Below are 12,573 nucleotides of genomic sequence, written 5' to 3' on the forward strand. Positions count from 1 at the left end.
AACATTATTAGGCCTGAAATATATATAGCAACCTACATATACAAGTTAACTAATGAAAGATCCAAGTTTCGATGAGATCGAACCGTAGGAAAAGGGGTGTCAGATGAATGTGTTTTACACGGCGGTCAAATTAAGCGTTCGGTGTTATGCGGGGATCCTTTACATGCAGAACATATGTATGGGGATTATGTCAGGATCTTATCCGAATAAGTAGAAGACTATATAATATACAGAACGACATTGCCAGACTCACTCTGATTTTCCAACGTAACTCGCTAATATTTTTCTTTGGGTGGCGATTTGATTCGAAGGTCATTTAGGGTTCCTGGGATGTCCTCTCGTGTCACCTTGCGCACTTGACGTTCGCCAACGGTTATTTGTGTAGAATTGGCAGGATGGTGAAGTTCCTTAAGGTAAATTTTGTGAATACAGCTTTGTTAAGGTTAGCGATGGTTTTCCACAGAAATAATTAATGATAAGCATTGGTTAGACATGTTGTTTCAGATGACAATATCGAGCGAGCTATTACTGCTACCCGTAATTCTGAGTAATTTATTATGCAGGAGTTGTCAGCTCCATCCTTTTAAGATCTTTTGACAAGCATTTATGCCAGAAATCTTGGTGCCTCTTTTAAGTCGCCTAATAACAAAAGGGTTTTACCACGAGGAAGCGCGGTCTGACACGGCACATACTGTTGAAGGGACCAGAAATTAGATGATGGTTTCCGTACTGGAATTGAAGCTGGATGGAGAGTAATGCTAACTAGTTGAGCTCCTGAAAACCATTAGTCCTGAGTTTGCCACTCAATGTACATACATAGGTGCGGAGCAGTTGTTGTTTTAGCTGCTGTTGTTGTAGTTGTAGCGGCAAAAAACATTCCCGAAGTAATTTTGAGCTATGGTGCCAAGTTGAGTTCTTGGCCGGATAAAATTTCGGGTTGTTGTTGTTGTTGTAGCGGCAGAGTTTTGCCGAGTTGACAGTCCTTGGCCGGATAAAAATCCGGGTCCGTTCCGGTTACGTAGAGCCGACTGTCGTGGGAACGGAATCGGATTCGTTCCGATTACCTAAGCTCGACTGTCGTAGGAACGGATAGTGGGGAGGCAATGCGTGAGTTTGGTACTATTATATTCTTAGAGTGGTCCTAGTGCCAGATCATACAATACTTGAGTTTCACCTAATCGAAGTGGAATTCCGATGACCTTTTGGCAGAAATGAGACACAAAAAGTCTTTCAATCGCGGTTTGTTGCCCCCCATATCGAATGTGTGAACAATAATTGGCAATCTGATAACAACAATGTGCTTTTTATTGAAATCAAATCAATTGTAAATTTATCTTCTTATGATTCATATAAGAATTTCATGTAAATATTATATTTATCAAATCCAAATTGTAAGGAATGGTAGTTTATTATATTCCGTTTCGCTTAAACACTCTGCTACAATTCACTATGGTCCAGTACTTGCTGCCAACCAATTTATCTTCATTTAATTTATAGCGTAATTCTATTTACTGCACCTGACACGCACACTACTGACAAAGTTAGTTCTTATGCAGTTTGAAGAAACTTAAATCATGCAGTGGGTTTACGTTAATATTAGACTACAATTAAAACGCAATATAATTTCCGACAATATTATACCACAAAAGAAAAACACAAAACCCCCCTTTAACTCAATTCGAAGCCAACACCCGATTGTATAGCGTACAGTAGCTTTTCGCGCATTTGCTCTTCCGTTTTGAATGGCGGCAACTTCAGTAGATTTGTACATGTACTTGCCGTGGGCAAACGTTCCATATCGCCAGCGTTTTGTATGAAGAACGGCGGATCCAGATCCTGTAGGTAATACAAAAACAAAAAATATTTATCATTTCACTTGAACTTATTATAAACAAGAAAAAACGGTAACTTGTGATCTGAACTAAAAGTACCCCTTACAACAACAATATACAAATTAACCGATCAAAAACCACCATGGTCGCCTGGATGCAGTGGTACGCAGATGAGGAAACTCCAGACATGTCAGAATACTGCACTCCGGACCACGGCGCGTCCTACTTATTCAGAATAGACCCCGGCATATCCAATGCATGTCCTGCATGCAACGAGTCTCCGCATGACACTGACCACCTCTTTGCATGCCTTGCCAACCCTACTCATCTAACACCCTTTTCCTTTTGGTCCACAAGCACGTTTCCTGGGCCTCCCGTTAGACGTCGACGACAACACAGATAACCATTACCATCCTAAAGGGGACTGAGAATCCGTTAAAACAACATCAAAAAGAGGAGTTCGTTATGCTCCTTAACTGGAACCAGTCCGGAATGCAGTGTTCTAACAAGTTTCTGCGTTTCACTGCATCCAGGCGACCATATAGGTGCGGCGTAGTTCAACCGATTGCCTTGTTACTTTGTCTTTTCCCCTTGTGCTGCCGGATAGCGACTTGAGGATTTAGTTGCGGCTCTGTACTTTGGCGACAATCGCGACCGTACGAGAGAGTGAAGAAGCACAGACTGTCGAAAGTCACACCTAAAATGTTATGGGTTATTGACAGTTGGAATCTTAACGCCATGGACTGCAATATTAAGGTTAAGTCTATACTCCCTTGTCCAGTTTGTGAGTATGGTCGCTGTGGATTTAGTGGGGGGAGAGTGTTAAGTTCCGTGCAGAGAGGAACCGAAAAAGGTCAGAGATATAGCCGTTTACTTTTGAGCACATACCATCGATTCCTTTGCCCGACGTCATTATCGTGCAATCATCAGCGTACGAGGTGACAGAAATTCGCTCTGGTGGTTGCGCGAGTTTCGGGATGTAGAAGTCAAACAATGACCGGGAGGGGTCACCACCCTGCGGAACCCCTTGTTTAATTCTTCTTAGTTTTGAGTTTTTACCTCGAAAAAGTACGGACGATTGACGACTGCTCCGGTAGTTCATAGACCACCTCTCAGTCCTGGAGGGAGCGTAGAGTTTTCGATGTCTTCAAGTAGCGCTGTGTGATTGACTGTGTCAATGGCTTTTAACAAGTCCAACGCTGCAAGGATGGACCTATCGCAGGGTGGTTTCTGGTAAAGGCCATGAACTATCTGGGCGTTTATCACGCTAAGTGCTGTGGTGGTACTGTGCACTTTTTGGAAGCCATGCTGATGGTTTGCTATGCTCAGGTTGTGTATTAAGGTCACTACTGGGGAGAGCAGAGTTATCAGACATTAGGACTCCACTTTGTTGGCGGATTTTCCACGTTTCAGTAGTGGGACCACTCTTCCGATTTTCCACACATCTGATATTTGAAGAGTGGTCAGCGATAGGGTGAGGACCTTGGTGAGATAGCTTATTCCCGTCGAGCCTAGTTGCTTTGCATGGATCAGCATGTTAATTCCATCAGGGCTAATGGATTTGGACGATTTTGTTAATTTCTATGGCAGCTATATGCCGTAGTGGACCGATCTAAACAATATATACGGAGATTGTATGCCAAATTTCATGAAGATATCTTGTCAAATAAAAAAGTTTTCCCTGTTCCACGTATAAAATTTGCGATAAGTTACCTTGAAGCCCAGCAGTGGTGGCCTGGAACAGCTTGTCACAAATTTGAGCAATTGTCGGCGCTGCAGGTCGTTGAAGCTCTCTAAAACCGACCAGAACAGTACAATGGAAGGGTGCTCGAGGCTATATTCGCCGCCATATTTGCAGTGTTTCTTCAAATCATCCAAGTCAATGGGGATTTCAGCACCGGATATAAGTATTTGTAATTCCTTATTACTGAACATATACAGCCACTCGACCGGCAATACATTAGAGAGTCCTCTTCGAAATGCTACGCAATGCTTACGTATTTGCACATTCAACTTATAATCGGCCATCAATTGTAGGTATTCGATGCGGTTTGATGTAGTTACCGGTATGCTCTGGCCATTCGGTTTCAATTCGATCACTTGTGTATGCCCTAAAGAATTGCTGGCGACGGTAAAATCCAAATTCAGCTCACTCACATCACCCTCATAGTCCTTTAGGTAGAGTAAATTTTTATATAGTTCGGGATCGAGCGATGCCAATTGATGTATGTCAACATCGGCATATTTGCCTGCGAGCTTGGTTAGGAAGAATTCTGCCAATGGTAATTCCACGAGCAAGTTTTCATAAATCGCCTTGCCGAGTATACGACCAATGAAGTAATAATGCCGTTCAAAGTCAGGTTCCAGATCGGCTACATCTGGATTGGGATACAGTTTATTATCCGTTGTGACCCTGTAGAAAGTAGAGAACTCTTGCTTTAATATGTAAGTGTGGACATATGAGCTCAAAGTGACTTACATAAAGAAACCTCTGTTCGGGTCGAATGCCGTTTTAATAAGTTCGGATAGGAATTCGCGAAAAACGCCGCCACCATCGATGCCAGCCTCTTCCAGGCCGAGTGAAGATATGAACTGTACACGGAACTTCAGACGCAAATCTGGCTCTGCAAAATAAATTTGAATGTCATTATACAAATTTGCCGTGTGAATAGGATAATTACTCACCATTTTCGGGTCGCAGACGATCGTACGCATCCTCGTATAGATGTGAACGCCTAACCTTCAGAATAATCGATGGTCCTTGCAGAAAAGCTTGATAGTTGCCTTGCACCCGCATCTTGTCCGCTGCCACGAGGCCTTGCAATATACCCACACGCTTGTTGAATGGCACAACAAATGGAATTTCACGCAATATTGTAATGGAGCGTATTTGCTTTGTAGACATTGGTGGTCCATTTTCGAAGTCTTCGCGTGTAAAATCACGTATAGGTTGAAATGGGCGTATGCCACGTGTGCGATTACCACGCGTCAATGGCAAATCAGTGGGCCGATCAAGCGGCAAGTCTAAACGACTCACGGTCCAATGTGACTCAGGGCAAAAACCTAGTCGCAAATCCCGCGTATGTATCTGATTCAAGACGAATACGACGACTTTTAATAAATTCGCCCACACTTGTTTTTGTTGCCACATTTTTTTATCATCCGTTTCGGAGCGGCCCAATACAAAGCGATAGTGTTCGTTGAGATTCGAACGAGTCTCGGGAAAAGCTAAGTCGACCAAACCCAGCGATATTTCCTTCAATGTCTTTGACAATTGTATAATTTCAGCAATTGAGAAGGGCATTAGCCGAATATGTGTGGCGGCGACCAATGAGGACTGCAGCGATTTCGCCAGCAACAGCTTTTCATCACAGAATTCCGCGTCATGCAATGTAGGCAAAAGGCGACCAAACAGCATGCAGAATGTAGCCAATAGAGGAATTGTCTGTTCCACGCCGTTTTGTTTAGCTGGGAATTGAAAAAAATATAGATATTCAGAAATATTTTTGGAACAGTTTATTATAAAAAAAATTTATTATAATTAAAAAAAAATTATTATAATTAAAAAAAAATTATTATAATTAAAAAAAAAATATTATAATTAAAAAAAAAATATTATAATTAAAAAAAAAATATTATAATTAAAAAAAAAATATTATAAATAAAAAAAAAATATAATTAAAAAAAATTAAAAAAAAGAAATAAAAAATAAATTAATAAAAAAAAATACAAAGAAATAAAAATGTAAAAATAAAATGGCTAAATCGTCCCAGCTAGTCACACTGCTATTTACACTATATATGTATACTCTGGGTGTAACAAACTTCGTGGCAAACTTACAATACACTGTTCATGGCGTAAATAGCAATAATTATCAACTTACGCACGACACCCTTAGAAATCAGTGAAAGCGGTGCATTGAATCCTAGTTGGCTAGATTGTGTTGTCAACGTGAACCAAATTGCTCGAACTACATTTGGCATGAATGCTAGTGTGTACAGCAATCTGAAAAGGAAGTAAGACAAAACGCTAGTAAATAAATATACTTTTCAGCTTAATCTAGCATTTAGTACTTGTATTCAAAAACGGCTTGCTTATTGTAGATCATAAGATTGTGACAAATTTCGCACAACGCATATAGCACTTTTTCATCAGCAAGATATGTATCAGTTTGTTCAGTCAGCATGCGTACACGATGTGAATCGTTTAGCAAATTCACACACTCCAAAAGTACGTTTTGTTCTTCGCTACTAAGTGATGGTGGTCCAGCATCCAAATCATTGTTCGACTTCTGTGTACGTCTGCTTTGCTCTTCTTCATCCTCATCGTCGTCGCTGGATTCTTCTGCATCGGTACGTTGATGATGAACCACTGACAGTTTAAGTGTTGATTTTGGTAATTGCAATATTTTGACGGAAATCTCCGCCACTACTTTTATATAAGCACTAACTAGGTTTTGTGTATCTAGAGAATCTTTATTAAAAAAGAAATATTATTTTATTTTAAGAAAGAAGAAAGTGTGATTTGTAGTTTACCTAAATGTTTACGGTCAAGTATTAAAATTGCATTTAGCAAATAACTGCTGAATATTGCTGAACGCTGAATTTCTAAGCTTTCAGCTTTAGGCGTTTTGTCAGTGAAGGAAGATGTAGATATTGTGGATCCTGGAGTTGAGTCTACTTGCATTTTTTCAGCCTGAGGATTAATTGTCCAACGATGTAGAATTCTTATTAAATTAGAAAATGGGAAATCCCCACACTCCGCCAGCGCAGGCAAAACATAATTTCGTATGGGATCCGTGAAGGGTTTAGCGAGTATATGTTTACAAAATTCTTCATAAATACCAGATATTTCATCCTTTAGGAGTAAAGGACGTAACATCAATTGGAAGATAGCATCAGCAAATGGACTCGGCGCATGTAAGGTCTCGCCATCTAGTGGTGGGCACTTCGTTTCCATTAGGTGGCGAAGACGTATGAAGTACTCATGATTTACAAGAAAATTGAAAACCACTTTTAAGTAGGCCTGCACACGAGTTTCATCCTCCATATAACGTTCTAGTACTGAGGTTGCTGTAAACACCTCTAACATACGAAGCGGTATGGCTGGTGAGGTTTGCGGCAGTGTCATTTGTGTTAAGCAAACGTCAAGCAATTTTTTTAGACGATATAACCAAATGAACTCTTTGCTGGAGTTTCGAAGTAGACGTTCGGGCTGACGTATAATTTGCTGACAAACATCGATCTAAACATAATGGGTTAAAAATAAATATGTATATATGTACATATTTAATGATAAAACAAAGTAATCATATAATTACAAGTATTTTTGTTAGGAATTAATATTGACAGCTTACCAGACGTTCGCCATCTTTGCTTTCTCTACTCGTATAAAAGAAAAGCAGGCGCTTTAGCAGGTATCCCAAGCATTCATCTTCGATTACACGATCACGATGACTTCGCAAAAAATCATCGAAAGCCTCACGCTCCAAACGCTTGCGACGTTGTCTATGAATAAAGGAGCGTGTATATGATTGCAGGACAATTGCGCCATTGTTTTGTCTACGTAGTTCATTGCGTTTCTGTCGTTCCTGCTGAGCCTTACGTATAATTGTATCACGATCACATGATTGCGAAGCACCGCCTAAACTTTGTACAGGACGTCGGCGATAATCTCCGTCGAACCCAAACATAATTTCACTTGTATACAAAAACAAAACTCCTCTCTCACTTAAAACTATGATTTTTTGATCTTATAGAAATACAATTGTTTCAATGTCACATACGAATGTTATTTAACTTTTTCGTTTAGATTATATTTGCGTACACCCTTACTATTGAGCCTCTTTCAATTTTTAGTTTCATCTCCGCTTATGAGCTAATATTGACTATATAACTATTTTATTTAATATTTCTACACCCGTCTTAAAATTTTCAAGTGTTTTTTTCTGTAGCAATATATGACTGTCATACTATGACATTAATAATTGAGATTTTAATTCTGACAGTTCTCAAATGTCATTAGTCATCTGTTAACGACAGAGTTGCAATAAATAACAACGATAGGGTAACAAATACAAATTCGGGTTAGGGTTAGTTTTCAACCAACAACCATACATACATATAATTGTTTTATATATTTATTTATACATATATTATCAACACTTGAACCCCAAAGAAAAAAAAAACTTTTGGGAAGTACCAACTTTTTACCGATTATCGATTTTATTATCGATAATTTGAGAAAAGAAAAGGTGTAGGCAGAAATAACGGGCTAGAGGGAAATATCCCTATATATTTATTTATATGTACGCTACTAAAAGAACTTATAATTTCAAAATTAGTAAAGCTTTTATTTGAGTAAATTGGACATGGATTCAACATAGATCATACATATTTCCTTATGTATAGTCATTTGAGACATTTTTATTATTCGACTGTTTTATTATTAACGTCTATTCCGTAGAAGGCGTTTTTCCTTCGATGAGTTTCAATAGCGTTAAGGGAACATTCATTGTTTGATCATCTATCAACACAATATCGAATGTGTTCATATATTCCTCCAAGTATTCATTAGCCTGAAATTAAATATTTAAAGAATTAAGAATTATTTTTTTAATTATGGTACTACAAAAATATACTTACATGGTGGAACAGAAATCCAATCTTCAGAACATGAGACGATGCTGGCACACCATCCGCCATGCCAGAATCAGCAAGGGAATCGCCCATAAGTATAATATGGTCTCGACTATGCACTAAATCGTAGTAATCTGTACCTTCTAGCATAGTTTCGTTTTTATTAAATGTGTGAATAATTGGCTCTTGAAAACCATTCAACATAGTCTCGTCTTTAAATTGAAGAAAATTGGAAATAACCTTCATATTAGGAAAAAAAAGTCCTGCTTGCCGAAGCATTGCAATGACACAATTTCCCAAACCAGCAGAGAATACAAGTACGGGGATATTGAGAGCATCCAGGTTTCTAAATAATTCATGTGAATTATCTCGCATAGAATAGGCATATTTCTTAGCGATTTCGTCGATTTCTTTTAAGTCGAAGGTAAACCCCCTGTGAATTGAAAAAAAGCATTAATTAAACTCCTGAAAAGACAAATTGTGATATGTATCCAGTAATTTTATATGAGGGTACCCTTACGATAACCAGGGCGACAAATTTTGGCAGTCTATTTCGAAGTTGGGTTAGCTGATAGATCAAATTTGATTTGAAAAATGCAAGCCTTATTATTAACTTTGAATTAAATACTTTTTGCGGAACTTTACCGGAAATAACTGACATTATTTTTAAAATGTATCAAAATTTGTCCAAATTCGACTACTACATTTTATAAGAAGGGATATATTCATACATTTTTGCATATTAAAAAAAGTTACTTCAGCTGCACTGAACTCGTAACGTAAATTTTTTATAGCATTAAAGAGAATAAAAAATATCTTTATTCTGAGTTTGATCGATCCGATTGTATTGCAGCTACATATATGCTATACTTGACCAATATGAACAATTTCTTCGGATATTGTAGCCACGCTTTGGTTAAAAATCTCTGCCAAATTTCGCGAAGATTCCTTGTCCAATAAAAAAGTTAATCGAACAATATTTATTACAGGTAAAAGCTATAGTTGTCCGATATGAGCGGTTGGGACAAATGAGCAACTTCTTGATTAGATAAGGACGTCAGCAAAATTTCAGCAGACATGGATAAATATACTTCATTTATGTATGTATATATATTTTGTAGGTTCTCCGACGTTTCATTCTGCAAGTTACTAGATCTTTCTTTTATATGTAGCAGTCAATAGCAATATGAAATAGAAAGTCAAAATTTGTTGATTGGTTAGCGTAATCATCCAAAATGTATTGTACAATGTGCATGTTTCTAATAATTATAAATTATTTATAAGCAATACATACAATCATAAGGCACGCGGCAGAGCACATAGCTGTGAGTCATTAGTATAAAGTACATCTCTTTGGCAAATTTTATCACCGTTGGGTTATGGGATATAGCATATTCCATTGTTATATGCGTTTCGTTTTTCTAAATGTTCCCTGCATCTATTTCAACTCAAAAAACTTACATCAAATTCTGGCCTGACTTGGTCCACCATTCAATCATAGCTTTCACTTTTTCTTCCCGCGATATATGCGGATTGACTTCGATAGGACGATAAATATCATGCAGCTCACGGGCCGCTTTGACAAAATTTGGGGGAAGCGATTTACATTCTTCAAAAATACCAAAGCTGCTGGGAACAGTTGCACCATTCGATGTTCGTTGCTTTGTAATGGTGAAGTCAAAATCTGAAACTATTTGCAATCTTTCATGACCTCCACTCATGAACTCGTTAAGAATTTTTTCAACACGTTGTTTGTCCTTGATTTTGCAATTATCAGTATTTAAAATGGATACGTCTTCTAATCGCAAAGGCTTTGAATTAATAATTGCACTTGCCACTTCACTATCATTAACGTCAGGAATTTTTCGTGAATTAGACATTTTGTCGAAAAGTCTTGAAAGAACAATGCGAATATTTCGACGAAACAGTTTGCAGCTTTGAATTGATCAAACACTTGAGAATTATTGTATTTTTTATACTCTGCCAATCTTAGGACGGTAATATTCAATTCATATTTGTAACATCTCTTCTAGGATTATTCTATGTAAATAAATGGCAACAGAAAATTTCGTCACTTTCTTTTTTTTGTTATAATTTCGACCAAAAAGCAAAGAGAACTGAATAACTTTTGCACGGTATCTAGCCCGAAAATTTAGTATGAATCAGCTGGCAATAGAGATGGTATAATGTTGTCGAAAATACGATAATCGCTCTAATAATTTCTATTGGGTACAATTAATACCATTATTAACATTTTAGGTACAATTGTTCCCTTTTGGACATTTTTCATAACCTGGACAGGGTATATTATTATTAAGTTTTACACGAAATTTGTAACATCCGGAAGGAAATGTCGGAGACCCTCTACTATGTACATACATATATACACATATGGACAAAATAATAGGTATTAGCAGTTCTTTTAATAACTTGAAAATATCTGCGATGACAACAATTTTGTTTTAGATATATCTTTGCTTTACTTTTATTAAACTTAAATATTAATAATATAAATTTAAAACTCTTACATTCCGAATATTAAAACTGACATTTTTTTTTCAAAACAAGAAATAGCGTTAGTCAAAATAATAGGTGTTAAACTTTTTTTCTAAAAAAAGATAAATTCAAGTTATCTTTTCTTTCGTCCATGGGGTTTTTATTATCTGTATATTATCCGTGGTTTTTCATAAGTTTTCCAATTCTCTTTGGCATTGATTGAATTAATTTTTGGCATTAATTTTGGCCAATGAGGAATCATTCCAAAGATCTTTTTCTTTCTGCCGCAATCGCCCTTTATTTTGAAATGAAAAGGCTGTCAATCTCCTCTTAATTCCACAATTTCTCAATCGGTTTGAGATGAGGGGATTGACTAGGTTATTGCATACAGGTCACATTTGCATCCTTGAACAACCCAGATATGTATAAGCTTCGATGTATGTTTCAAAGGCGGTCATTGCTTCCTTATCCAAAATAAAATACCAACATCCCCACACCAATATTTTTCCGTGCCTTGTTTAATTTCCTTTGCAGTATATCTACAGTCAAATTCTTTATCTTCAGGCCAGCGGACAGTTTTTTACAAACATTTCCGTAAATATTATTCTTAACTTCACTGAAAAAATACCTATTTCGCAATTTTTTTCTCCGGTGAGACGCACTAATTTTTATGTTCAGTGGCAAAAGCTTTTCTCTTCTGTATATGGACCTTTCGTAGAAGAGAATTTTTTCAGGCTTTACGCCCCGGTAGATTTCCCTTCACCAATCGACGCAGAATTGACCGCGAGCCAACTTTTAGTTCAAGTCCCGTTGCAATTTCTCGTGAAGTCGCAAAAAGGCCCTTTTTTGCCATAACAAATATATGTATGTATGTCCAGTTTTCAGTCAAAGGAATATAAAATAATAAATACCCTAATACTTAAATAGATATGAAAAAATATTTCGAAATAACCTCTTCTTTTTTTTTTAAATATTACTTACACAAATTTTATTGGTCAACCCAATGTAAATGATAACTTCGTCACTCAAACGCAAAATTATCAAAATAATAAATTTAAAAAAGTAAAAATTACACCTTCTTCTTCTTAATTGGCGTAGACAACGCTTACGCGATTATAGCCGAGTTAACAACAGCGCGCCAGTCGTTTCTTCTTTTCGCTACGTGGCGCCAATTGGATATTCCAAGCGTAGCCAGGTCCTTCTCCACCTGGTCCTTCCAACGGAGTGGAGGTCTTCCTCTTCCTCTGCTTCCCCCGGCGGGTACAGCGTCGAATACTTTCAGAGCTGGAGTGTTTCCGTCCATTCGGACAACATGACATGTTGTTGTTGTAGTGGCAGAAGTCTGCCGAGTTGACAGTCCTTGGCCGGATAGAAATCCGGGTCCGTTCCGGTTGCGTAGACCCGACTGTCATGGGAACGAGCGTAGCCGCTGTCTTTTAATTCGCTGAACTATGTCAATGTCGTCATATATCTCGTACAGCTCATCGTTCCATCGAATGCGATATTCGCCGTGGCCAACGCGCAAAGGACCATAAATCTTTCGCAGAACTTTTCTCTCGAAAACTCGCAACGTCGACTCATCAGTTGTTGACATCGTAAAAATTACA

The 12,573-nt window shown here is 37.7% G+C and overlaps 2 protein-coding genes across 2 annotated transcripts; both read right to left on the minus strand.

The window, feature by feature from the left end:
• Positions 1-1,275: 1,275 nt before the first annotated feature.
• LOC126757544 (ubiquitin-protein ligase E3C) lies at positions 1,276-7,798 on the minus strand. The gene is made up of 8 exons (XM_050471537.1): positions 7,189-7,798; positions 6,368-7,076; positions 5,906-6,305; positions 5,716-5,837; positions 4,518-5,300; positions 4,312-4,456; positions 3,546-4,245; positions 1,276-1,836 (listed from the first exon to the last, which is right to left on the minus strand). Exons 1-8 carry the CDS (start codon positions 7,522-7,524, stop codon positions 1,669-1,671), a joined length of 3,363 nt encoding a protein of 1,120 aa, XP_050327494.1. The 5' UTR covers positions 7,525-7,798; the 3' UTR covers positions 1,276-1,668.
• A 365-nt stretch (positions 7,799-8,163) lies between these two features.
• On the minus strand, positions 8,164-10,635 carry LOC126757557 (7-methylguanosine phosphate-specific 5'-nucleotidase). Its single transcript, XM_050471558.1, has 3 exons — positions 9,932-10,635; positions 8,477-8,903; positions 8,164-8,409 (listed from the first exon to the last, which is right to left on the minus strand). Exons 1-3 carry the CDS (start codon positions 10,348-10,350, stop codon positions 8,287-8,289), a joined length of 969 nt encoding a protein of 322 aa, XP_050327515.1. The 5' UTR covers positions 10,351-10,635; the 3' UTR covers positions 8,164-8,286.
• Positions 10,636-12,573: the final 1,938 nt, after the last annotated feature.

This window comes from Bactrocera neohumeralis, chromosome 4 (assembly GCF_024586455.1).
Source record: "Bactrocera neohumeralis isolate Rockhampton chromosome 4, APGP_CSIRO_Bneo_wtdbg2-racon-allhic-juicebox.fasta_v2, whole genome shotgun sequence".
NCBI classification, from domain to species: domain Eukaryota; kingdom Metazoa; phylum Arthropoda; class Insecta; order Diptera; family Tephritidae; genus Bactrocera; species Bactrocera neohumeralis.